Source organism: Coregonus lavaretus, assembly GCF_964263955.1.
Source record: "Coregonus lavaretus genome assembly, chromosome: 22".
NCBI lineage: Eukaryota > Metazoa > Chordata > Actinopteri > Salmoniformes > Salmonidae > Coregonus > Coregonus lavaretus.
In genome coordinates, this window is record NC_140009.1 from 26,756,207 (window position 1) to 26,782,634 (window position 26,428).

General features: G+C 43.1%; 1 protein-coding gene across 1 annotated transcript in view; it reads left to right on the plus strand.

The window, feature by feature from the left end:
- Positions 1-26,428, plus strand: part of LOC311149900 (neurofascin-like) — a gene marked incomplete at both ends in the record, with an annotated part of 43,337 nt that overhangs the window by 4,584 nt on the left and 12,325 nt on the right. Inside the window, 18 exons of the mRNA XM_084187134.1 lie at positions 9,669-9,774; positions 12,022-12,212; positions 12,501-12,623; positions 12,868-13,086; positions 13,596-13,707; positions 16,194-16,378; positions 17,464-17,595; positions 17,799-17,942; positions 18,032-18,143; positions 18,224-18,387; positions 18,489-18,636; positions 18,855-18,979; positions 20,468-20,569; positions 20,731-20,928; positions 21,097-21,167; positions 21,284-21,506; positions 21,652-21,767; positions 22,000-22,210. Coding sequence (XP_084043260.1) covers positions 9,669-9,774; positions 12,022-12,212; positions 12,501-12,623; positions 12,868-13,086; positions 13,596-13,707; positions 16,194-16,378; positions 17,464-17,595; positions 17,799-17,942; positions 18,032-18,143; positions 18,224-18,387; positions 18,489-18,636; positions 18,855-18,979; positions 20,468-20,569; positions 20,731-20,928; positions 21,097-21,167; positions 21,284-21,506; positions 21,652-21,767; positions 22,000-22,210 — 2,682 coding nt within the window. The remainder of the gene's footprint in view (positions 1-9,668; positions 9,775-12,021; positions 12,213-12,500; positions 12,624-12,867; positions 13,087-13,595; positions 13,708-16,193; positions 16,379-17,463; positions 17,596-17,798; positions 17,943-18,031; positions 18,144-18,223; positions 18,388-18,488; positions 18,637-18,854; positions 18,980-20,467; positions 20,570-20,730; positions 20,929-21,096; positions 21,168-21,283; positions 21,507-21,651; positions 21,768-21,999; positions 22,211-26,428) is intronic.

A 26,428-nucleotide genomic window follows, 5' to 3' on the forward strand; every position in this document is an offset into this window, starting at 1 on the left:
TCCACGACCCATTTTCAATGCCCTGGCTGAGGGAAGGAGGTTCTCACCCAAGATTTGACGGTACATGGCCCCGTCCATCGTCCCTTTGATGCGGTGAAGTTGTCCTGTCCCCTTAGCAGAAAAACACCCCGAAAGCATAATGTTTCCACCTCCATGTTTGATGGTGGGGATGGTGTTCTTGGGGTCATAGGCAGCATTCCTCCTCCTCCAAACACGGCGAGTTGAGTTGATGGCTAAGAGCTCGATTTTGGTCTCATCTGACCACAACACTTTCACCCAGTTCTCCTCTGAATCATTCAGATGTTCATTGGCAAACTTCAGACGGGCCTGTATATGTGCTTTCTTGAGCAGGGGGACCTTGCGGGCGCTGCAGGATTTCAGTCCTTCACGGCGTAGTGTGTTACCAATTGTTTTCTTGGTGACTATGGTCCCAGCTGCCTTGAGATCATTGACAAGATCCTCCTGTGTAGTTCTGGGCTGATTCCTCACCGTTCTCATGATCATTGCAACTCCACGAGGTGAGATCTTGCATGGATCCCCAGGCCGAGGGAGATTGACAGTTATTTTGTGTTTCTTCCATTTGCGAATAATCGTACCAACTGTTGTCACCTTCTCACCAAGCTGCTTGGCGATGGTCTTGTAGCCCTTTCCAGCCTTGTGTAGGTCTACAATCTTGTCCCTGACATCCTTGGAGAGCTCTTTGGTCTTGGCCATGGTGGAGAGTTTGGAATCTGATTGATTGATTGCTTCTGTGGACAGGTGTCTTTTATACAGGTAACAAGCTGAGATTAGGAGCACTCCCTTTAAGAGTGTGCTCCTAATCTCAGCTCGTTACCTGGATAAAAGACCCCTGGGAGGCAGAAATCTTTCTGATTGAGAAGGGGGTCAAATACTTATTTCCCTCATTAAAATGCAAATCAATTTGTAACATTTTTTACATGCGTTTTTTCTGGATTTTGTTGTTGTTATTCTGTCTCTCACTGTTCAAATAAACCTAGCAATAAAATTATAGACTGATCATTTCGTTGTCAGTGGGCAAACGTACAAAATCAGCAGCGGATCAAATACTTTTTTCCCTCACTGTAATAAATTATCAACCCTGCAAGCAATTCAAGACTCTATTATTATGGTGGGAGATTATAATACCGTTTTAAATAGCTCAATGGACCGTAAAGGAAATCACACTACAAACAATCACCCTCATGCTCTTAAGGAAATCATGAATGTCATGGATACATTAGAACTAGTAGATATATGGAGGCTTAAATATCCTGATCTAGTGAGATATACATGGCGGAGACTCAATCAAGCTAGTCGTCTTGACTTCTTTCTTATGTCATTCTCGTTGGCACCAAAAGTTTAAAAAGTGTTGATGGGGACAGAATGCGGACGGACCATCATATAATTGGCATATACATTACTCTTACTGAATTTCCACGTGGGCGAGGATATTGGAAATTTAATCAAAGCCTATTGGATGATAACTTGTTTTTAACTAGGACAGAGGAATTCATAACTGTTTTTTTCCGACATAACATAGGTACAGCAAATTCCCTTATTGTATGGGACACCTTTAAATGTGCCTTTAGAGGCCATGCAATTCAGTACTCATCTCGAAAAACAAAAGCAATTTAGGTCAAAAGAGTCCATACTAACAAAGGAAATAGAAGGTCTAACAGAACAGATATGTCACACCCTGGCTCTGGGACTCTATTTGTTGAGCCAGGGTGTGTTTATTCTATGTGTTATATTTCTATGTTGGGGGTTCTAGTTTGTCATTTTCTATGTTGGCCTGAGTGACTCCCAATCAGAGGCAACGAGTGTCAGCTGTTTGCTGGTTGTCTCTGATTGGGAGCCATATTTAAACTGTCGGTTTTTCCTTTGTGTTTTGTGGGTTCTTGTTTCGAGTTGGTTGTGTTTTACAGTGTACTGTCACGTTACCGTCTTTTGTTGTTTTGATCACGTTTCGCTAATAAATGAGTATGTTTGCCTGCAACGCTGCGCCTTGGTCCTCATCTGTTCCTGACGATCGTGACAGAAGAACCCACCATAAAAGGACCAAGCAGCGTGTCCAGGAGCAGGCAGACTGGACATGGGAGGAAGCGCCAGGTAAAGAGATGGAGAGGTTGGCGATGGCCCAGGTGGGCAAATCGTGGTCCTGGGAGGACATGCTCGGGGGCAAGGGACCTTGGGGTAGGATTAAGGCCCTGGCGAGAGAGGAGCAGCGGCGTCAGCAGTGTCATCGTCGAAAGGACGAGAGGCAACCCCAAAAAATTTTTAGGGGGGGGCACACGGCATGGGCGGCTGGGCAGCAGGAGGCTGCCACAGGGCGATTTGGAGAGGAGGCCACCGGGTTTGGGGGACCAGAAGGCAGGTTGACGGAGCCTGGATGGAGAGCGGAACCAACTTCCCGTGCTCAGGCATGGCAGCATGGGACGGGGCAGGTTCCGCGGTATGCGGAGCGGCGTACTGTGCCACGAGTGGTCCGGCATAGTCGTGTACGTCCTGTGCGAGCACCCCGCACGTGTCGTGCGAAGGTGGGTATGCAGCCAGGACGGAGTGTGCCGGCTCAACGCTCGTGGTCTCCAATGCCTCTCCGCGGTCCCGGATATCCTGCTCCAGTGTCACGTGCTGTTATGCCAGTACGGGTACACAGCCCTGTACGTCCTGTGCGGATGCCTCACACAGAGTGTGTGAGGGTAGGCATTCAGCCAGGACGGGTGGTGGCCGCTCTTCACTCCAGGTCTCCTATCCGTCTCCACAGCCCGGTTCGGCCTGTCCCTGCTCCACGCACCAAGCCTACGGGGTGCGTCGCCAGCCCAGCCCGGCCTGTCCCTGCTCCACGCACCAAGCCTACGGGGTGCGTCGCCAGCCCAGCCCGGCCTGTCCCTGCTCCACGCACCAATCCTACGGTGCGCGTCGCCAGCCCGGCCCGGCCTGTTCCTGCCACTCGCACCAAGCCTACGGTGTGCGTCGCCAGCCCGGCCCGGCCTGTTCCTGCCACTCGCACCAAAGCTACGGTGCGCGTCGCCAGCCCGGCCCGGCCTGTTCCTGCCACTCGCACCAAGCCAGGGGTGCGAGTCGCCAGCCCGGCCCGGCCTGTTCCTGCCACTCGCACCAAGCCAGGGGTGCGAGTCGCCAGCCCGGCCCGGCCTGTTCCTGTCACTCGCACCAAGCCAGGGGTGCGAGTCGCCAGCCCGGCCCGGCCTGTTCCTGCCACTCGCACCAAGCCAGGGGTGCGAGTCGCCAGCCCGGCCCGGCCTGTTCCTGCCACTCGCACCAAGCCAGGGGTGCGAGTCGTCAGCCCGGTCCAGCCTGTTCCTGCCACTCGCACCAAGCCAGGGGTGCGAGTCGTCAGCCTGGTCCAGCCCATTCCTGCTACTCGCACCAAGCCAGGGGAGCGAGTCATCAGTCCGGTGAGGCCCGTTCCGGCTCCACGCACCAAGCCAGGGGTGCGAGTCGTCAGTCCGGTGAGGCCCGTTCCGGCTCCACGCACCAAGCCAGGGGTGCGAGTCGTCAGCCTGGTCCAGCCCGTTCCTGCTACTCGCACCAAGCCAGGGGAGCGAGTCGTCAGTCCGGTGAGGCCCGTTCCGGCTCCACGCACAAAGCCAGGGGTGCGAGTCGTCAGCCCGGTCTGGCCAGTTGCTACTCCACGCACCAAGCCAGGGGTGCGCATCGTCAGCCCGGTCCGGTCCATTCCTGTTCCACGCACCAAGCCAGGGGTGTGTATCGTCAGCCAGGTTCGGCCAGGTGCTACTCCACGCACCAAGCCAGGGGTGCGCATTGTCAGCCCGGTCCGGTCCGTTCCTGCTCCACGCACCAAGCCAGGGGTGCGTGTCGTCAGTCCGGCTCCGGCCAGCGGGGCTAGACCGGACCAGGGGTGCTATGGGGGGTTGATTGGAGGGTGGTGGGCAAGGCCGGAGCCAGAACCGCCGCCGAGGAGGTATGCCCACCCAGCCCTCCCCTGTTTAGCTCTTATTGAGGCGCGGTCGCAGTCCGCGCCTTTAGGGGGGGGTACTGTCACACCCTGGCTCTGGGACTCTATTTGTTGAGCCAGGGTGTGTTTATTCTATGTGTTATATTTCTATGTTGGGGGTTCTAGTTTGTCATTTTCTATGTTGGCCTGAGTGACTCCCAATCAGAGGCAACGAGTGTCAGCTGTTTGCTGGTTGTCTCTGATTGGGAGCCATATTTAAACTGTCGGTTTTTCCTTTGTGTTTTGTGGGTTCTTGTTTCGAGTTGGTTGTGTTTTACCGTGTACTGTCACGTTACCGTCTTTTGTTGTTTTGATCACGTTTCGCTAATAAATGAGTATGTTTGCCTGCAACGCTGCGCCTTGGTCCTCATCTGTTCCTGACGATCGTGACAAGATAGATAGCAATAAAAACTGTAACATAGAGACTCAGAATAAATTAGAGGAAAAACAAAAAGTAATGGAGAAACTTATTCAAGAAAGATCAAGTGTAATATATTATAAAAATAAAGCTGGATGGAATATGGGGGAAAATGCACCAAATTATTTTTTAATCTTCAGCATAGGAATGCTACCAAAAATAATTTACTGAAACTGGTTACAAATGACGGAGTCACCCATGATTCACCAAATTATATTTGAAGGAGGAAACAAAGTACTTTAAGCATATGTTTTTGTTTCAGTCGCCTCCATCTCCTCTAACTGAAGCTAATTGTAGAGATTTTTTTTCTATTGATAATGTAAAATTAACAGCCATACAGAAAGACTAATGTGAAGGTGAAATTACAGAGGAGGAACTTCTGGATGTAATTAAAGACTTTAAGTCCAGGTAAACTCCAGAGTTGGATGGCATACCAGTCGAGGTATACCAAACCTTTTTTAATATACTCAGAGGACCGTTATTAGCATGTTTTAACCACTCCTATGTAAATGGTAGATTATCAGACACTCAAGAAGGTCTGGTTTCATTATTACTGAAACAGGATACAAGTGGAAAATACAAAGATCCAGTCCATTAAAAAAATTGGAGGCCCCTTACACTTCAGAGTTGTGATGCAAAAATTCTAGCAATATGTATAGCTCATAGAATTAAAAAGGTATTGTCAGACATTATTCATTCTAATCAGACAGGTTTTCTACATGGAAGATACATTGGAGATAATATAAGGCAAGTACTGGAAACAATAGAACTCTATGAAAAATCTGGGAAACCAGGCTTGCTATTCATAGCAGACATCGAAAGGAATTTGATAAAGTACGACTGGCGTTTATATATAAATGCCTGGAGCATTTCAATTTTGGAGAATCTCTTATAAAATAGGTTAAAATCACGTATAGTAACCCTAGGTGTAAAATAGTAAAAAATTGCTATTTCTCAGAAAGCTTTAAACTGTGAAGAGGAGTGAAACAAGGTTGTCCACTATCGGCATATCTATTTATTATGGCCATCGAGATGTTAGCTATTAAAATCAGATCCAACAATAATATCAAAGGATTAGAAATCCAGGGCTTAAAGACAAAAGTGTCATTGTATGCTGATGATTCATGTTTTCTTTTAAATCCACAACTTGAATCCCTCCAGAGCCTCATAGAGGATCTAGATACATGTTCTAACATCTCTGGATTACAACCAAATTATGATAAATGTACTATATTACAAATAGGATCACTAAAAAATAATAAATTTACATTACCATGTAGTTTACGAATAAAATGGTCTGATGGTGATGTGGATATACTCGGGAATACAGTGGGGAAAAAAAGTATTTAGTCAGCCACCAATTGTGCAAGTTCTCCCACTTAAAAAGATGAGAGAGGCCTGTAATTTTCATCATAGGTACACGTCAACTATGACAGAAAATAATATCCAGAAAATCACATTGTAGGATTTTTAATGAATTTATTTGCAAATTATGGTGGAAAATAAGTATTTGGTCACCTACAAACAAGCAAGATTTCTGGCTCTCACAGACCTGTAACTTCTTCTTTAAGAGGCTCCTCTGTCCTCCACTCGTTACCTGTATTAATGGCACCTGTTTGAACTTGTTATCAGTATAAAAGACACCTGTCCACAACCTAAAACAGTCACACTCCAAACTCCACTATGGCCAAGACCAAAGAGCTGTCAAAGGACACCAGAAACAAAATTGTAGACCTGCACCAGGCTGGGAAGACTGAATCTGCAATAGGTAAGCAGCTTGGTTTGAAGAAATCAACTGTGGGAGCAATTATTAGGAAATGGAAGACATACAAGACCACTGATAATCTCCCTCGATCTGGGGCTCCACGCAAGATCTCACCCCGTGGGGTCAAAATGATCACAAGAACGGTGAGCAAAAATCCCAGAACCACACAGGGGGACCTAGTGAATGACCTGCAGAGAGCTGGGACCAAAGTAACAAAGCCTACCATCAGTAACACACTACGCCGCCAGGGACTCAAATCCTGCAGTGCCAGACGTGTCCCCCTGCTTAAGCCAGTACATGTCCAGGCCTGTCTGAAGTTTGCTAGAGTGCATTTGGATGATCCAGAAGAGGATTGGGAGAATGTCATATGGTCAGATGAAACCAAAATATAACTTTTTGGTAAAAACTCAACTCGTCGTGTTTGGAGGACAAAGAATGCCATACCTACTGTGAAGCATGGGGGTGGAAACATCATGCTTTGGGGCTGTTTTTCTGCAAAGGGACCAGGACGACTGATCCGTATAAAGGAAAGAATGAATGGGGCCATGTATCGTGAGATTTTGAGTGAAAACCTCCTTCCATCAGCAAGGGCATTGAAGATGAAACGTGGCTGGGTCTTTCAGCATGACAATGATCCCAAACACACTGCCCGGGCAACGAAGGAGTGGCTTCGTAAGAAGCATTTCAAGGTCCTGGAGTGGCCTAGCCAGTCTCCAGATCTCAACCCCATAGAAAATCTTTGGAGGGAGTTGAAAGTCTGTGTTACCCAGCGACAGCCCCAAAACATCACTGCTCTAGAGGAGATCTGCATGGAGGAATGGGTCAAAATACCAGCAACAGTGTGTGAAAACCTTGTGAAGACTTACAGAAAACGTTTGACCTGTGTCATTGCCAACAAAGGGTATATAACAAAGTATTGAGAAACTTTTGTTATTGACCAAATACTTATTTTCCACCATAATTTGCAAATAAATTCATTAAAAATCCTACAATGTGATTTTCTGGAAAAAAAATTCTCATTTTGTCTGTCATAGTTGACGTGTACCTATGATGAAAATTACAGGCCTCTCTCATCTTTTTAAGTGGGAGAACTTGCACAATTGGTGGCTGACTAAATACTTTTTTCCCCCACTGTACATATGAAATACATGATCTCACTCCATTACATTTTAATAGAAAGTTAGCAAAAATAGATAAGATCTTGCAACCATGGAAAGGTAAATACCTGTCAATTTGTGGAAAAATCACCTTGATTAACTCTTTAGTATTATCCCAGTTTACCTATTTGCTTATGGTCTTGCCTACGCCTAGCGAACAGTTTTTTAAATTATATGAGAAAAAAATATTCAATTTTATTTGGAACGGCAAGCCAGATAAAATTAAAAGGGCCTATTATTATAATGAATATGAATTCTGAGGAAATAAATTATTAAATATTAAAGCATTAGACCTATCACTAAAAGCTTCAATCCGAACTGGTTCTCTAGCAAATTAGTAAGATTGTCTCACCCAATGTTCAAGAATGGCCTTTTTCCCTTTATTCAGATTACAACCTCACACTTTCAGTTATTTGAAAAGGAAATAATCTCCCAAATATCAATATTTCTAAAACAACACATAGAAAGTTGGTTGCATTTTCAATTTAATCCTCCAGAAACGACAGAACAAATAATGCAACAAATATTGTGGTTAAACTCAAATATACTAATTGATAAAAAAACATTTTTTTGGACAAAATGTTTAAAAAAGGTATAATCTTCGTAAATTATATCATCGGTAGGACTGGTGGAGTTATGTCGCACATGCAGCTAACAAAAACATATGGAAATGTCTGCTCTACCCAAAATTACAACCAAATAATTGCAGCATTACCGCAAAAATGGAAGAGGAAAGTGGAAGGGGGAAAATGTAAGGAACTTGTCTGTCGGCCTTGCGTTAAAGAACATAATTGGTTAAAGAAAACTGTGATAAATAACAAAGTATACCAGTTTCATTTAAGGACCAAAGGATTGACAGCCACCCCATATATATTGCAAAATAGTTGGGAAGAGATTTTTGACGTACCGATCCCATGGCATAGTGTTTATGAACTGATACGCAAAACAACGCCGTATTCAAAACTTAGAATTTTTCAATTTAAATTATTAAATACAATTCTTGCTACCAATATAATGTTATTTATATGGGGGATACAATCTTCCCAGCTCTGCAGATTTTGCTGCGAAGGGACAGAATCATTAGATCATTTGTTTTGGTACTGTCCATTTGTAGCTTGTTTTTGGACACAGGTCCAGGAATGGCTAAAGGATTGCAATATTTACCTGGAGCTAACCCTGCAGATAGCATTAATGGGTGATCTGAAAAGTCATAGTCAATCGATAAATAATATAATAATGCTTTTAGCAAAAATGTTTATTTTAAATTTACAATCTGTAGAAACAAAGAGAAAAGAAAGGTTCAGAACCTTTGTAAAACATCACAGTACAGTTGAAAAATATATGGCAAATAGAAATCAAATATGGATGGTGTTAAGAGATAGATGGGTGGTGTTGAATGGAGTTGAAGGATGGGACTAATAACAACTAACAACAACTAATAACAACAAGATAACTAATAATGTAAGCATACTGTGTCCATAATAAGTATATAGGTTATAGGTTGAGAGCTTTTGTGAAAGAGCACAGTTAGAAAGATATGGCATATAGAAGCAAACCGGATGGACATCATGAAAATGATCGGAGAGGTTGAGGGTAGAGGAAGTTCAGGAGTAAAAACAAACAAAATATAATTATTGTAAAATTGACTGTGTCCATAAAATGTATATCATATGTATAAGCTGGAAGTAGAGGCCTAAGCATTGTTGTTCACTAGTTTACTCCAATTAGGGAAGGGGTGGTGGGGTTGGAAAGTAATAAAGGGAAATATATTTTTTAAAAGGAAATGTATATGTATATATATATTTATATATATATATATATATATATATATATATATATATATATATATGCGAGTGAAAAAAAAACATATGGGGGATTGGAAGTGATGCAGACAATTACATTGATGGAAGTTACAATCTATCTGCAATATTAAAGCTGATCTACTAACTAGAAAAAAGTCACACACAAAAAAAAAAGGAAAAAAAAAGAAGACTCGAGACTGTAATCGCTGCCAAAGGTGCTTCAACAAAGTACTGAGTAAAGGGTCTGAATACTTATGTAAATGTCATATTTCCGTTTTTTATTTTTAATGAATTTACAAAAATGTCTCAAAACCTGTTTTTGCTTTGTCATTATGGGGTATTGTGTGTAGATTGATTAGGGGAAAATCCATTTAATCCATTTCAGAACAAGGCTGTAACGTAACAAAATGTGGAAAAGGTCAAGGGGTCTGAATACTTTCCGAAGGCACTGTACCACACCACATCATGCCTTATTGCTTAAATACAGAATGTCAATAAATGTACAATCCTAATGTAATAAGGTCTTTAATTTTTACTTGTCCACCTACAGTCAGACAGCCCCCCACCATTATAAAACAGTCGTTGAAGGAACTTGTCGTGGACCCCAGAGACAACATGGTCGTGGAGTGTGAAGCCAAAGGCACCCCCCACCCAATGTAAGAACTGACACACACATGTAAGAACTGACACACCCATGTAAGAACTGACACACACATGTAAGAACTGACACACCCATGTAAGAACTGACACACACATGTAAGAACTGACACACCCAGGTAAGAACTCACAGACACATGTAAGAACTGACACACCCAGGTAAGAACTGACACACCCATGTAAGAATTGACACACCCAGGTAAGAACTCACAGACACATGTAAGAACTGACACACCCAGGTAAGAACTGACACACCCAGGTAAGAACTGACACACCCAGGTAAGAACTGACACACCCAGGTAAGAACTCACAGACACATGTAAGAACTGACACACCCAGGTAAGAACTGACACACGCATGTAAGAACTGACACACCTACAGTTGAAGTCGGAAGTTTACATACACCTTAGCCAAATACATTTAAACTCAGTTTTTCACAATTCCTAACAATTCCCTGTCTTAGGTCAGTTAGGATCACCACTTTATTTTAAGAATGTGAAATGTCAGAATAATAGTAGAGAGAATGATTTATTTCAGCTTTTATTTATTTCATCACATTCCCAGTGGGTCAGAAGTTTACATACACTCAATTAGTATTTGGTAGCATTGCCTTTAAATTGTTTAACTTGGGTCAAATGTTTCGGGTAGCCTTCCACAAGCTTCCCACAATAAGTTGGGGGAATTTTAGCCCATTCCTCCTGACAGAGCTGGTGAACTGAGTCAGGTTTGTAGGCCTCCATGCTCACACAAGCTTTTTCAGTTCTGCCCTCAAATTTTCTATGCGATTGAGGTCAGGGCTTTGTGATGGCCACTCCAATACCTTGACTTTATTGTCCTTAAGCCATTTTGCCACAACTTTGGAAGTATGCTTGGGGTCATTGTCCATTTGGAAGACCCATTTGCGACCAAGCTTTAACTTCCTGAATGATGTTGCTTCAATATATCCACATAATTTTCCTTCCTCATGATGCCATCTATTTTGTGAAGTGCACTAGTCCCTCCTGCAGCAAAGCACCCCCACAGCATGATGCTGCCACCCCCGTGCTTCACGGTTGGGATGGTGTTCTTCGGCTTGTAAGCCACCCCCTTTTTCCTCCAAACATAACGATGGTCATTATGGCCAAACAGTTCTATTTTTGTTTCATCAGACCAGAGGACATTTCTCCAAAAAGTACAATCTTTGTCCCCATGTGCAGTTGCAAACCGTAGTCTGGCTTTTTTATGGTGGTTTTGGAGCAGTGGCTTCTTCCTTGCTGAGCGGCCTTTCAGGTTATGTCAATATAGGACTCGTTTTACTGTGGATATAGATACCTTTGTACCTGTTTCCTCCAGCATCTTCACAAAAAGATGTTGTTTTTTGCTGTTGTTCTGGGATTGATTTTCATGGTGTTTATACTTGCGTCCTATTGTTTGTACAGACAAACGTGGTACCTTCAGGCGTTTGGAAATTGCTCCCAAGGATGAACCAGACTTGTGGAGGTCTACAAATCTTGGCTGATTTCTTTTGATTTTCCAATGATGTCAAGCAAAGAGGTACTGAGTTTGAAGGTAGGCCTTGACATACATCCACAGGTACACCTCCAATTGACTCAAATTATGTCAATTAGCCTATCAGAAGCTTCTAAAGCAATGACATCATTTTCTGGAATTTTCCAAGCTGTTTAAGGGCAAAGTCAACTTAGTGTATGTAAACTTCTGACCCAATGGAATTGTGATTCAGTGAATTATAAGTGAAATAATCTGTCTGTAAACAATTGTTGGAAAAATAACTTGCACTATAGTTTGTTAACAAGAAATTTGTGGAGTGGTTGAAAAACGAGTTTTAATGACTCCAACCTAAGTGTATGTAAACTTCCGACTTCAATTGTATCTCAAGTCAAGGTTTTCTCAGTTGATATTCAGCCAGTTCTTTTATGTTGCCTACCGATAGTCAAATGATCCCTCCTGATCTTTATCATCCACTGGCTCCAATGTCACTTCTTTCTTGTACCGTACTGAAAATAAAAAGCTCTGTCTTGTTACTCTGACCAAATATTGTGGAGTGGTTGAAAAACAAGTTTTAATGACTCCAACCTAAGTGTATGTAAACTTCCGACTTCAACTGTATGTAAGAACTGACATACCCATGTAAGAACAGACACATCCGCAGCACTTTCTTTATAGTTCAAAACCATGTAAATATTTTGAGTAGCTGTAGTAGAACACCTTTAATTACCTGATCCAAAAGACTTGCCTTTATCCCTAAGTTTCTCATGGCGGCGTAATGGGAAGTATTTCAACGTGGCACGGGACCCTCAGGCCTCAATGAGGAGACATTCGGGGACGCTGGACATCTATGCCTGGGCTGACCCGGAGGCCTATGAGGGGGAGTACCAGTGTGTTGCCACCAATGAGTATGGCACTGCATACTCAAACAAGATCAACCTACACATCTCTAGTAAGCTGCCACTCCATTCAGGCTTTTGAATCCATTGTCACAGAGTACATTAGAAAAGCCAGGGTCTCAAACCTTTAAAATGCTAAATGTTTGTGGCAGAACCAAGCAAAGCCTAAAGGGACAAATCACTCCAAAGTCCAATTTTGTCTGCCGTTTACAGACCTCAAAAGATGTTGAGATAAGTCCATGTCCCAGCAAGATTCTGATCCCTAGATTAAATGTCTCTTACCTCATCCTCTTAACCCTATGTAAGCAAATAAACAAATTACCCCTATGTGTCCATGTCAGGGGCCCTTCTGTGGCCCAGAGAGATGTTGGAGCCGGTAACAGTGAGTGTTGGTCTCCCTCTGGTCCTGGACTGCAGCCCTCCTCCAGGCCCTCCCAAACCTGAGACCTACTGGATGAGCAAGTGTGAGTAGGCCTAACTCATTTTCTCAAATCAGTAGTACATCGTGTCTAGGAATGGCATTTTATATTCTATAACTAATGACAACCACTTGTCTCTCTTTCTGAACTGATTAGCTTATTTTGTACTTATTTTTTGTATTCTGATACTTATCCCAAACATGATCTGTGTGGACGTCCCACTTTTTATCATATTGACTCAAGATGACCTTACCAGGAAATGCATTCATAACTTAATATTCAATTTCAGGTTCATCTGGTAGACCTTTCAACTGGCCTCACCAGCCCCATCCCCCAGTCATGCTGCCTATCAAACAGGACCGTAGAGTGTCTATGGGGGTGAATGGAGATCTCTACTTCTCTAATGTCTACGTCAATGACTCTGCCACCGACTACTGCTGCAATGCACGCTTCCCCTACAAAAACATTATCCAGCAGAAGATGCCTATTACCGTCAGAGTCCTCACAAGTTAGTATTGGTTACTGTATAATATGCAACAACAGTATGTGACACAAGGATCCCACCATTTTATTTACTACCATGTACTAACTTGCCTACCTCATTAAACAGTTGCTTTCCCCCCTTCTTGGCTCACTGCTGTATGTTTTCATTTGTTTTTATTAGCATACTTACAGATTCCACATTGTTTATTTCAGACTATCAGCTAAAATGATTTACCGTTCTCCTCTGATCTTACTGATCTGCATTTTGTTGTAATTTTATTTTGAAATATACAACCAGAAATGAACGATCTCCTCATCTTAACACAACATAACATCCTATAACAATCTTCTATAACATTGACATGCCTTGAAATAAGGATCAGACAGTGTTGTTGTGGAGTGAAAATAAGAATTTGCTCCCAGTGTAGTCCCAGTAGTCAATCCACAGCCCTAGTCCCTGCTGTCATGATATTTGACAGTGGGGAAAGTCTTCACTCCGGGATAATTAAATCATCAGGTGTGTTCCCTCAACAGCGCGCATGGTGTCTGAGGCAGCCCCCACCTTCTTGTCTCCGGCCGGAAGGTCCAGCTCCCAGACTGTCCTGCAGGGGGAGGAGCTGCTCCTCGAGTGCATCGCTGCTGGAGTGTGAGTGATCCTCTCAACCACAAACATTAATGTTCATCAAGTGTTTATCAAATGTTACCATTGGGGTTAGTCATTGTATTACTATTACCCAGTGTATGTGAATGTAGTGTCAGGTTCCAAATGAAACTAGATGGTCACATGAAGTAAAATTGTGTTTCTTGCTTCAGCTATTTAAAAGTATTTTTGTGGTAGTGGAAGAAGTGTTCTGATTTCAGATTTAAATAGCAGAGAAGTAGACAAAGATTTCATATGCTCTAACTTTTTGTCTAAATGGCTGGGAAAGTGGTCATAGTAGTCGATTTTGTGTCAAAAGTTACAGTGGCTTGCGAAAGTATTCACCCCCCTTGGCATTTTTCCTATTTTGTTGCCTTTCAACCTGGAATTAAAATTGATTTTTGGGGGGGTTGTATCATTTGATTTACACAACATGCCTACCACTTTGAAGATGCAAAAATATTTTTTATTGTGAAACAAACAAGAAATAAGACAAAAAAAACAGAAAACTTGAGCGTGCATAACTATTCACCCCCCCAAAGTCAATACTTTGTAGAGACACATTTTGCAGCAATTACAGCTGCAAGTCTCTTGGGATATGTCTCTATAAGCTTGGCACATCTAGCCACTGGGATTTTTGCCCATTCTTCAAGGCAAAACTGCTCCAGCGCCTTCAACTTGGATGGGTTCCGCTGGTGTACAGCAATCTTTAAGTCATACCACAGATTCTCAATTGGATTGAGGTCTGGGCTTTGACTAGGCCATTGCAAGACATTTACATGTTTCCCCTTAAACCACTCGAGTGTTGCTTTAGCAGTATGCTTAGGGTCATTGTCCTGCTGGAAGGTGAACCTCCTTCCCAGTCTCAAATCTCTGGAAGTCTGAAACAGTTTTCCCTCAAGAATTTCCCTGTATTTAGCGCCATCCATCATTCCTTCAATTCTGACCAGTTTCCCAGTCCCTGCCGATGAAAAACATCCCCACAGCATGATGCTGCCACCACCATGCTTCACTGTGGAGATGGTGTTCTCGGGGTGATGAGAGGTGTTGGGTTTGCGCCAGCTCAATTTTATTCTCATCTGACCAGAGTACCTTCTTCCATTTGTTTGGGGAGTCTCGCACATGCCTTTTGGCGAACACCAAACGTGTTTGCTTATTTTTTTCTTCCTTGATGGCCAAAGCTCAATTTTATTCTCATCTGACCAGAGTACCTTCTTCCATATGTTTGGGGAGTCTCGCACATGCCTTTTGGCGAACACCAAACGTGTTTGCTTATTTTTTTCTTTAACCAATTGCTTTTTTTCTGGCCACTCTTCCGTAAAGCCCAGCTCTGTGGAGTGTACGGCTTAAAGTGGTCCTATGGACAGATACTCCAATCTCCGCTGTGGAGCTTTGCAGCTCCTTCAGGGTTATCTTTGGTGTCTTTGTTGCCTCTCTGATTAATGCCCTCCTTGCCTGGTCCGTGAGTTTTGGTGGGTGGCCCTCACTTGGCAGGTTTGTTGTGGTGCCATATTCTTTCCATTTTTTTATAATGGATTTAATGGTGCTCCGTGGGATGTTCAAAGTTGTGGATCTTTTTTTATAACCCAACCCTGATCTGTACTTCTCCACAACTTTGTCCCTGACCTGTTTGGAGAGCTCCTTGGTCTACATGGTGCCACTTGCTTGGTGGTGCCCCTTGCTTAGTGGTATTGCAGACTCTGGGGCCTTTCAGAACAGGTGTATATATACTGAGATCATGTGACACTTAGATTGCACACAGGTGGACTTTATTTAACTAATTATGTGACTTCTGAAGGTAATTGGTTGCCCCAGATCTTATTTAGGGGCTTCATAGCAAAGGGGGTGAATACATATGCACGCACCACTTTTCCGTTAACAATGTTTTAGAATTTTTTGAAACAAGTTCTTTTTTTCATTTCACTTCACCAATTTGGACTATTTTGTGTATGTCCAGTACATGAAATCCAAATAAAAATCCATTTAAATTACAGGTTGTAATGCAACAAAATAGGAAAAATGCCAAGGGGGATGAATACTTTTGCAAGGCACTGTATCTTGTTTACAGTGAATAGAATAGAATGTTGGAAGTCATGATGTCACAATGAGCCCTTTAGAATGTTGAGGAAATTCCATGAAAGTGTATGGAGGACAAAAAAAGGACAAAACGTTTTATTGTTTAAAAAGTATAAAAGTTGTACGCAAGCAAACTATTCTAGACCTGTCTACACAGTTTGAATGGTGTTTCTAGCTTAAACGGTTTAAGAGGAGTAGTGTTCCAAAGAATAATAATAAATAGTCTGAAATAATTTGGACAATATTTACAGTGTGTCTGCTTTCACAAGCCACAGTAATAAATCGCTTCATGAAATGTTTAACTTAGCCAATATGTATGTTTTTTTTTGCTCAGGCTGTTCACTTTTAAAAGAACCCTCTAAAATGACCCTGAAATTGCCTCATTTTTGTTGTTGTTTTACCATATTTGACCATAGTCCAACCCCTGTCATCACATGGACCAAAGATGGAAAGGAACTGGACACAACCAACATTAAGTTGAAGAACTACAACAAGTTGTTGCAGATCCCCAAGACTGCATTTGAGGACACTGGTGAATACACCTGCACGGCTACTAACAAGATTGGATACCTGGAACACACCATCACTGTCCAGATCAAAGGTCAGACAACATCTTCATACCTATTTTCCATCACACCAACACACAGATACGGGGATATTTTCACAATATTACCTCTCCCATTGATCTTTCACATACATTTTTCATTTCACTAGGCAGGTTTCCATTGACCCTGGTTTATTCAACCAAAGCAATGTCGCAATGTGGCGATACTTTGGCACATGAGAAATATTAGAATATAGAAAATATTAGTACATTTTTGCGTCTATCCATGCTGGCTTTCTCGGGCTACCTGAGACATGAAACAGATAGGTGGGAGGGCATACATGCTGTTGCCAATGTATTAATGCGCAATTTGCCTAAAATGGTAATGGCAACACTTCAACCATTACATTTTTATTCGACACTCTAGGTTTTTGTGAAAATTAGTTTTTTTAGGTGTGACATCATTACGCCTCAGCGACAATTATTTGAATAATTCAATGAATTTTTTTGTGTACAAAGGTAATAACTAAAGTGTCTTATTAGGAATTTTCTAATCTGACTTCTCTATGTGGCCGTGTGTGGAAATTGTATTTTTGGGCCGGGCGTCAGTTAAACTGCACTACCGAAGCAAAACTGTAGGAGCAGTCGAAACCGTGCTTCTAGCCCGGAACCCTGGCCCCTTGGTAGCCTCTGCCGAATCCCCAACAACCGGATGTTCCGGTTTTCAGGGGAAATGAAAACAGATCCTGTGACATGACTTCCGCTTTTGGACGTTAACAAGGCAACACTCCATCTTAACTCTACCTCCACATTTACTGGATTGGTTGAACTTTCTCATCAAGACCAGTATGTAAGTGATCTAGATTCAGGCATTTATTTTGCGCCTGCTACGTTAGGTTAGTTAAATGGAAACGCACCCGAGTAGGCAATTGTCGCATCTATTTTCTATGCAAACTTTCTAAATGTTGACAAAAAAATCACTGGACATGTTAATGGAAACATAGCTACTGTTTGGTTTACTATGGGAGGAAATAGCTCATTTGGTAATACTTTCTATGAACCACTCATATAGCAAATATTCACTGATGTAGCTTTGATTTTTGTTTCTTCTAAAATGCTGACCTCAGCCATATATTTAACAGCGGCTCCATTCTGGTTGGAGAAGCCCAGTAACCTGGTGCTGGCCCCAGAGGAGAATGCACGTTTAGTGTGCCGCTCTGACGGCATCCCTCGGCCCAGTATCCGCTGGTTTATCAACGGAGATTCAATCGAAGGTAAGCACAGCCACCCTAAGTACCCAAATGCACTGTTGCAAATGACTGCATGAGATGACACTCAAATTGCTCAATTACACGTTTTATGTATACAATCTGCCGTTTTTGTCACTTAACTGAAAAGACTGTATAGTAAAGTAACAAACTGTTCTTTAACTGCAAGGACGCAGTATTTTACTTACTGTACTATATGCTTGTTCCAGATGCCACTCTGGTCCCAAACAGGCAGGTGTCAGGGGATACAATTACCTTCCTTTCAGTGACTGTGGCGAACACTGGTGTTTACCAGTGCAACGCCTCCAACCAGTATGGCTACCTGTTTGCCAATGCCTACATCAATGTACTGCGTAAGATACCATATTCATTTGCAGAAAATAACCATAACCCTCTCTGTTTGTTGAAAGCATTGGTACGGTCATATGTTCTGTTTCTGTAGATGCAACACCACGTATCCTCAGGCCCAGGACTGCCCTGGTGAAGGTCATTGAGGGCAGCCGCGCCTGGCTAGACTGCCGCTATTTTGGCTCACCCGTGCCTGATCTGCGCTGGTGAGAACATGTTTATGATGCTCTTCTCTCAAGTATATGTGTGTATGCATGTGTGTAACTGTCTACCTCTTTTTGCACAGGTCTAAGTATGGACTTGGCAATCTAGAGGGAAATCGCTTTAAAGTACACAGCAACGGGACCCTGCAGATCAGAGGCACCCGTATGGACGACCAGGGGACATACCTGTGTATTGTCAGCAATGTCGCAGGACGAGACGAAAACCAGGTCAAATTAGAGGTCAAAGGTGAATACCCAATAATAGCCTAACTGTAACGCTTCTGCATGTGGTTCAATCTACACTGTACATTGCAGGTGTTCTCATGGTCCGTATCCTCTTTTTTTCAGAGTCCACCAAAATCCTCAAACGGCCAGATAATATGAGAGTCCTCCGGGGGACTGATGTCCGGTTGGAGTGTAAGGCCGAACATGACCCCACGGTCACCGTCACCACCACCTGGCTGAAGAACAAACAGTTCCTCATCATAGGCTGGAGGTGAGCATGAATATGACTACTCGTCCTTGTAACCATTGTAACCATGGGGTTTCTTTTGACACCCTAACATCCTAGTTATAGTTATAGCTAACTTCAAACTAACAGAGTTATAGTCTATATATGAGTATAACTAAAGGCTAAATGGTGAATTGTTCAACTGAATTTGTCAAGATGACTTCCTAATGTCATCAGTATTGTGTCCTGTTAATTATCTCCAGGGTGTCGCTGGATGATTCAACTCTGGTCATCACAAACGTCAACAGAGGAGACGAAGGGAACTACACCTGCATCATCAAGACTGAGATAGACAAGAACACTGTCTCCGCCCACCTGGTGGTGATGGGTAGGACTCTAACGTGGCGCTTAGTAAACATACATACAGTGCCTTCAGAAAGTATTCATACCCCTTGACTTATTCCACATTTTGTTGTGTTACAGCCTGAATTCAAAATGGATTAAATATATGTTGTTTCTCACCCATCTACACACAATACCCCATAATGACAAAGTGAAAACATGTTTTTAGAAATGTTTGCAAATGTATTGAAAAATAAAATACAGAAATATCTCATTTACATAAGTATTCAACCCCCTGAGTCAATACATGTTAGAATCACCTTTGGCAGCAATTAAAGCTATGAGTAGTTTTGGGTAAGTCTCTAAGAGCATTGCACACCTGGATTGAACAAAATTCTTCAAGCTCTGTCAAGTTGTTTGTTGATCATTGCTAGACTGCCATGTTCATGACTTGCCATAGATTTTCAAACCGATTTATGTCAAAACTGTAACTATGCCACTCAGGAACATTCAATGTCATCTTGGTAAGTAACTCCAGTGTAGATTTGGCCTTGTGTTTTAGGTTATTGTCTTGCTGAAGGTGAATTAATCTCCCAGTGTCTGGTGGAAAGCAGACTGAACCAGGTTTCCCTCTAGGATTTTGACTATGCTTAGCTCCAATCTTTAATGATTAAAAGCATCATGGTGAAATCTCATGGTTCATGGTGAAATCTCATGGTTCATGGTGAAATCTCATGGTTCATGGTGAAATCTCATGGTTCATGGTGAAATCTCTGAGCGGTTTCCTTCCTCTCCGGCAACTGAGTTAGGAAGGACGCCTGTATCTTTGTAGTGACTGGGTGTATTGATACACCATCCAAAGTGTAATTAATAACTTCACCATGCTCAAAGGGATATTCAATGTCTGCTTTTTTTTTTACCCATCTACCAAAAGGTGCTGTTCATTGCGAGGCATTGGAAAACCTCCCTGGTCTTTGGTTGAATCTGTGTTTTAAATTTAAATTCACTGCTCGACTGAGACCTTACAGATAATTGTATCTGTGGGGTACAGAGATGATGTAGTCATTCAAAAGTCATGTTAAACACTATTATTACATGCAACTTATTATGTGACTTGTTAAGCAAATGTTTTACTCCTGAACTTATTTAGGCTTGCCATAATAAAGGGGTTGAATATTTATTCACTCAAGATATTTCAGCTTTTCATTTCTTATTAATTTGTAAACATTTCTGAAAACATAATTCCACTTTGACATTATGGGGTATTGTGTGTAGGCCAGTGACACAAAATCTCAATTTAATCCATTTTAAATTCAGGCTGTAACACAACAAAATGTGGAACAATTTAAGGGGTGTGAATAGTTTCTGAAGACACTGATACACTATTGTGTTTCAGCAATTTCATTACATGTTATGGAATGTTAATTAATGTTAATTACATTGCATCATGTAATAGTAGCAGATAGACACAATATGCATGCTGTACAGTTTATATTTTGAATTTGCAACAAAAGTTTCCTTCCCTTCCTCCCAGATCGTCCAGACCCCCCTACAAACTTGCAGTTGTCGGACCCCTTTGAGCGCAGCGTCAGGCTTTCCTGGACCCCTGGAGATAGCAAACACAGCCCTATCAAAGGTAACAGCTCTACCTTACAGTCTACACCTCAGGAGCAGGACACCCAAAGTAAACATAGTCCTGGTTTCAGGCCACATATGCACCAGAGTTTCTTTGAAATGGTCAGAGTTAGTTAAAATCAACTGAAGTAATCAGTGTTTTCTTCTGTGTTTTACCTCCAGAATACCTGGTGCAGTATGATGATGACGACTGGTTACCTTTCAACTGGAGAAACCTTTCCACATACCCCGGGAACCTCAACTCTGTCATTCTGCAACTGTCACCATTCATTATCTATGCATTTAGGGTCATTGCTATCAATGATATTGGAATGAGTAAACCCAGTCGCTCGTCCGACAACTTCCAGACTGGTGGAGCTCGTGAGTATTTTGTGCTTGATGCGTGTGATGATGTGTTATGAATAACGGATTTCTCATTGTCTTCATTAATTGTATTGAACAGGAATACAGCTGACAATGATCTTTCATATTCAAACCATCGTACAATGAGCTTTCCAAAATCATTTGTATACTTGCTATGCTTCTCAGCTCCAGACGCCATCCCTAAAAACATCAAAGGAGTGGGCACATGGAGAAACAGCATGGCGATCAGCTGGGAGGTGAAACATTCAAACATATATATAAAAACAATGCTTTTGAACCCAACGTTTATTCAATGAAGAATAGCAACTTTTATTCTGTACAATTGAACTTCCTTGTCTGGTATGGGGAAAAGGCACTGAACAACCGAGAGTGGAATGGGCCCCACCTGAAGTACTTGGTGTGGTGGAAACGGAGGGATTCCAGGGAGGAGTGGAAGAACGCTACCACTTGGTGGTGTAAATACTACATCTACGACACAGACACCTTCACACCCTACGAGATAAAGGTCCAAGCTGTCAATGACTTTGGGCTGGGTCCAGAGTCCCCTGTCATCATAGGCTACTCTGGGGAAGACCGTGAGTATCACCACCCAATCCCTTCCTGCAGATACACAGAAACCCTTTTTATACCCATTTACAGGTAGATATAGACCATCCCTAGTTGACACTTGGCAGTCAGCCATACCATAGCGAATTACAACTTTCTCTTGGTGTCTCCCAGGTCCCACTGCTGCCCCCGTCAACCTACGTGTGTCCAGGATAGAGGCCACCAAGGTCACCGTGCACTGGAACCCTGTGGCTCGCAGCAGCATAATGGGAGAACTGAAGGAATACAAGGTCAGACTACTGGGAATAGGTGGCTTGTTTAGTTTCTGGTTTTCAATTCCAAGTGTAACAAACTGTTATGAGATCCAGGCTATATTGGTATACATTAGGAGAGCAGTGGATGAAAAGCTCTTCACACGTCGGCTGAAAGAATGAACAGATGAACGAATGAGGAACTGAACGAGGGAACAAACGAGGGAACAAACAAACAAATGAATGCATGTGCTGTATCCCCCAATCCCAGGTGTACTTCTGGCGAGACAGTAGCCAGCTGAGGTGGCTTAGTGTGAGCAGGGCCCTGAAGTCTAAAGCCTTCCCAGCCAGCGGGCCGCGTCTCTCTGGTGTCCTACCGGGACTCATCCCTTACAGCAACTACAAAATGTACATAGTGGTGGCCAACAACCGATATGAGGGAGATCCCAGTAACACCATAGTGTTCCCCACTCCAGAGGGAAGTAAGGAAAAACATTGTGATGCTGTATTAGATGTGGCACTTTTTCTGTCAGTTATTTTCCTAATTATGTATTTTCCTTTGTTTATTCTCAGACTTCACCTTTGAATTATGTCACTCGCCTGTTCTCTTCCATACTGCAGTGATATAATGGCGCTGGAGGCAATAGTAGCTGTTTTACGGGATCCTGACCAATTATGTTATTTTTGGTATTATTTTGCGCTGATCTTAACTTTTGACATCAGAACAGCTATCACTAACCTCGATTTGGACTTCAATGAGTTGGCCGCAAAAGACATTGATTATCCCGGACCAGGCCCAAATCCCTGACAATCGAAGGAGGAGGAGATGGCACAATAGAGGTTGGCGTGCGGGCTACCCGAAGAGACTAGGTCGGAGAGTGGATAAATTGCCTCTACCCTCCATTCTATTGGCCAACGTGCAATCACTGGAGAATAAACTGGATGAGCTCTGTTCGAGACTATCCTATCAACAGGATCTGAAGAACTGCAAAATCCTATGTTTCTCTGAGTCGTGGCTGAATGAGGACATGGTAAATATAAATCTAGCTGGTTTTTCTATACATTGGCAGGACAGAACGGTGGCGTCGGGGAAACTCAGGGTATCTCTTTGTTAACAACAGCTGGTGATCTACCACTCCCCCCTCCCCAAAAAAACAGCTGGTGCGTGATCTCTAATATTAAGGAAGTCTCAAGGTTCTGCCTGCCTGAGTTAGAATACCTCATGATAAGCTGTAGACCATACTATTTACCAAGAGAGTATCTATATTTTTTGTAGCTGTCTATTTACCACAACAAATCGAAGCTGGCACTAAGACGGCACTCAACAAGCTGTATAGGGCCATAAGTGAACAAGAAAATGCACACCCAGAGGCGGCGCTCCTAGTGGCCGGTGACTTTAATGCAGGAAAACTGAAATCCGTCTTAACTAATTTCTACCAGCATGTCACCTGTGCAACGAGAGCCAAAAAAATCACCCTTACTCCACACACAGAGACGCATAGAAAGCTCTCCCTCGCCATCCATTTGGCAAATCTGACCATAACTCTAACCTCCTGATTCCTGCTTAAAAGCAAAAACTCAAACAGGAAGTACCAGTGATGTGCTCAATACTGAAGTGGTCCAATGAAGTGGATGCTAAACTACAGGACTGTTTCGCTAGCTTAGACTGGAATATGTTCCGGGATTCATCCGATGGTGTTGAGGAGTTTACCACATCAGTCACCGGCTTCATTAACAAGTGCATCGATGACGTCGTCCCCACAGTGAACGTACGTACACATAACCAACCAGAAGCCATGGATTACAGGCAACATACGCACTGAGCTAAAGGCTAGAGCTGCCGCGGGACACTATTCAGGACACTTATAAGAAATCCTGCTATGCCCTACGACAAACCATCAAACAGGCAAACCATCAATACAGGACCAAGATTGAATCCTACAACACCGGCTCTGATGCTCGTTGGATGTGGCAAGGCTTGCAAACTATCATGGATTACAAAGGGAAACACAGCCGCGAGCTGTCCAGTGACACGAGCGTACCAGATGAGCTAAATACCTTCTATGCTCGCTTCGAGACTAGCAACACTGAACCATGCATGAGAGCACCAGCTGTTCCGGACGACTGTGTGATCATGCTCTCCGTAGCCGATGTGAGTGTCCTTTAAACAGGTTATCATTCACAAGGCTGCAGGGCCAGACGGATTACCAGGACGCGTACTCGGAGCATGCGCTGACACCTGGCAAGTGTCTTCACTGACATTTTCAAACTCTCCCTGACGCAGTCTGTAATACCTACATGTTTCAAGCAGACCACCATAGTCCCTGTGCCCAAGAACACCAAGGTAACCTGTCTAAATGACTATCGCCCCGTAGCACTCATATCTGTAGCCATGAAATGCTTTGAAAGGCTGGCCATGGCTCACATCAACACCGTCATCCCAGACACTCTGGATCCACTCCAATTCGCATACCGCCCCAACAGATCCACAGATGACGCAATCTCTTTTGCACTCCACACTGCCCTTTCCCACCTTGACAAAAGGAACACCTACGTGAGAATGCTGTTCATTGACTACAGCTCAGCGTTCAACACCATAGTGCCCTCCAAGCTCATCAGTAAGCTAAGGACCCTGGAATTAAACACCTCCCTCTGTAACTGGATCCTGGATTTCCTGACGGGCCACCCCCAGGTGGTGCGGGTAGGCAACAACACATTCACCACACTGACCCTCAATAAGGGGGCCCCTAATGGGTGCGTGCTTAGTCCCTCCTGTACTCCATGTTCACCCACGACTGCGTGGCCACACACGACTCCAACACCATCATTAAGTTTGCAGACGACACGACGGTGGTAGGCCTGATCATGGATGACGATGAGACAGCCTACAGGGAGGAGGTCAGAGACCTGGCAGTGTGGTGCCAGGACAACAACCTCGCCCTTAATGTCAGCAAGACAAAGGAGATGATAGTGGACTACAGGAAACAGAGGGCCGAGCACGCCCCCATACACATCGACAGGGCTGTAGTGGAGCAGGTTGAGAGCTTCAAGTTCCTCGGTGTCCACATCACTAAGGAATTAGCATGGTCCACATACACCAACACAGTCGTGAAGAGGGCACGACAATGCCTCTTCCCCCTCAGGAGGCTGAAAAGATTTGGCATGGGCCCTCAGATCCTCAAAGAGTTATACAGCTGCACCATTGAGAGCATCTTAACTGGCTGCATCACCGCATGGTATGGCAACTGCTTGGCATCTGACCGCAAGGCGCTACAGAGGGTAGTGTGTATGGCCCAGTAGATCACTTGGGCCGAGCTCCCTACCATCCAGGACCTCTATATCAGGCGGTGTCAAATCAAATCAAATCAAATTGTATTTGTCACATGCGCCGAATACAACAGATGTAGACCTTACAGTGAAATGCTTACAAGCCCTTAACCAACAATGCACTTTTAAGAAACAATACCAAAAAAGAAATATAAAAAATAATAATTCACAAAAAAATACAATATAAAATAATATGAAATAAAAGTAACAAATAATTAAAGAGCAGCAGTAAAAATAACAATAGCGAGGCTATATACAGGGGGTACCAGTACTGAGTCAATGTGCGGGGGCACCGGTTAGTCGAGGTAATTGGGGTAATATGTACATGTAGGTAGAGTTATTAAAGTGACTATGCATAGACAATAAACAGAGAGTAGCAGCAGCGTAAAAGAGGGGAGGGGGGGCAATGCAAATAGTCTGGGTAGCCATTTGATTAGATGTTCAGGAGTCTAATGGCTTGGGGGTAGAAGCTGTTTAGAAGCCTCTTGGACCTAGAGGAAGGCCCTAAAAATTGTCAAAGACTTCAGCCACCTAAGTCATAGACTGTTCTCTGCTACCACACGGCAAGCGGTACAGATGCACCAAGTTTGGAACCAACAGGACCCTGAACAGCTTCTACCCCCAATCCATAAGACTGATAAACACTAGAACCGCTATAGGCCAATGGCCACTGATGTTTGATTTTGTCAATTTAAAAAAATCAGCAAAAAAAAATGCTTTTCTCCTTCCCTGACTTTTCCTAAATGTTTGTATTGTACACTGCTCATTTGTCAGAACTTTGAAATCACAAACAGAAACGTATTGAGGCTTTTTACCTGCTTTTTCACACCTATTCCCAACTTAACCCTCCAATACAATGTGCTGTAGGACATGGTACCCAGCCAGGTGCTAATGCGTCTCTCTCGCCTCACTGAATTAATGACAAATGGGTGAATGGGCGATAATTGTGCACCTTACTTACCAATTTAATTTAAATTAGGCCTAACTGAATGATAAGGAGGGTGAAGATGCTGATTTAATTTAGAAAGGCAATAGTGTAATGATGAGTTTGTTATGCCTATTTATCAGCAGCAAATAATTTGACCACATGCCTTGCGGGTTGATACCATTCTCTTTTAAATTTTACTTTGTAAAAAGAAGCTGTTACAGAACTGTTATTCACTGTAACTCTGTTACATGCTACGTGTTTCCTTAAATATTCTGTTGTCAATGGATGAATGGGCGATAGAAACCAGATAGAAACTGATAATGGTGCATATGACTTCAATGAACTGAATAATGAAGAGGGTGATTGAATTTGATTGATCTGAATGATGAGGGTGAAGAGGATGATTGAATTTAGAACAATAGTGTAATGATGATGAAGAATTGTG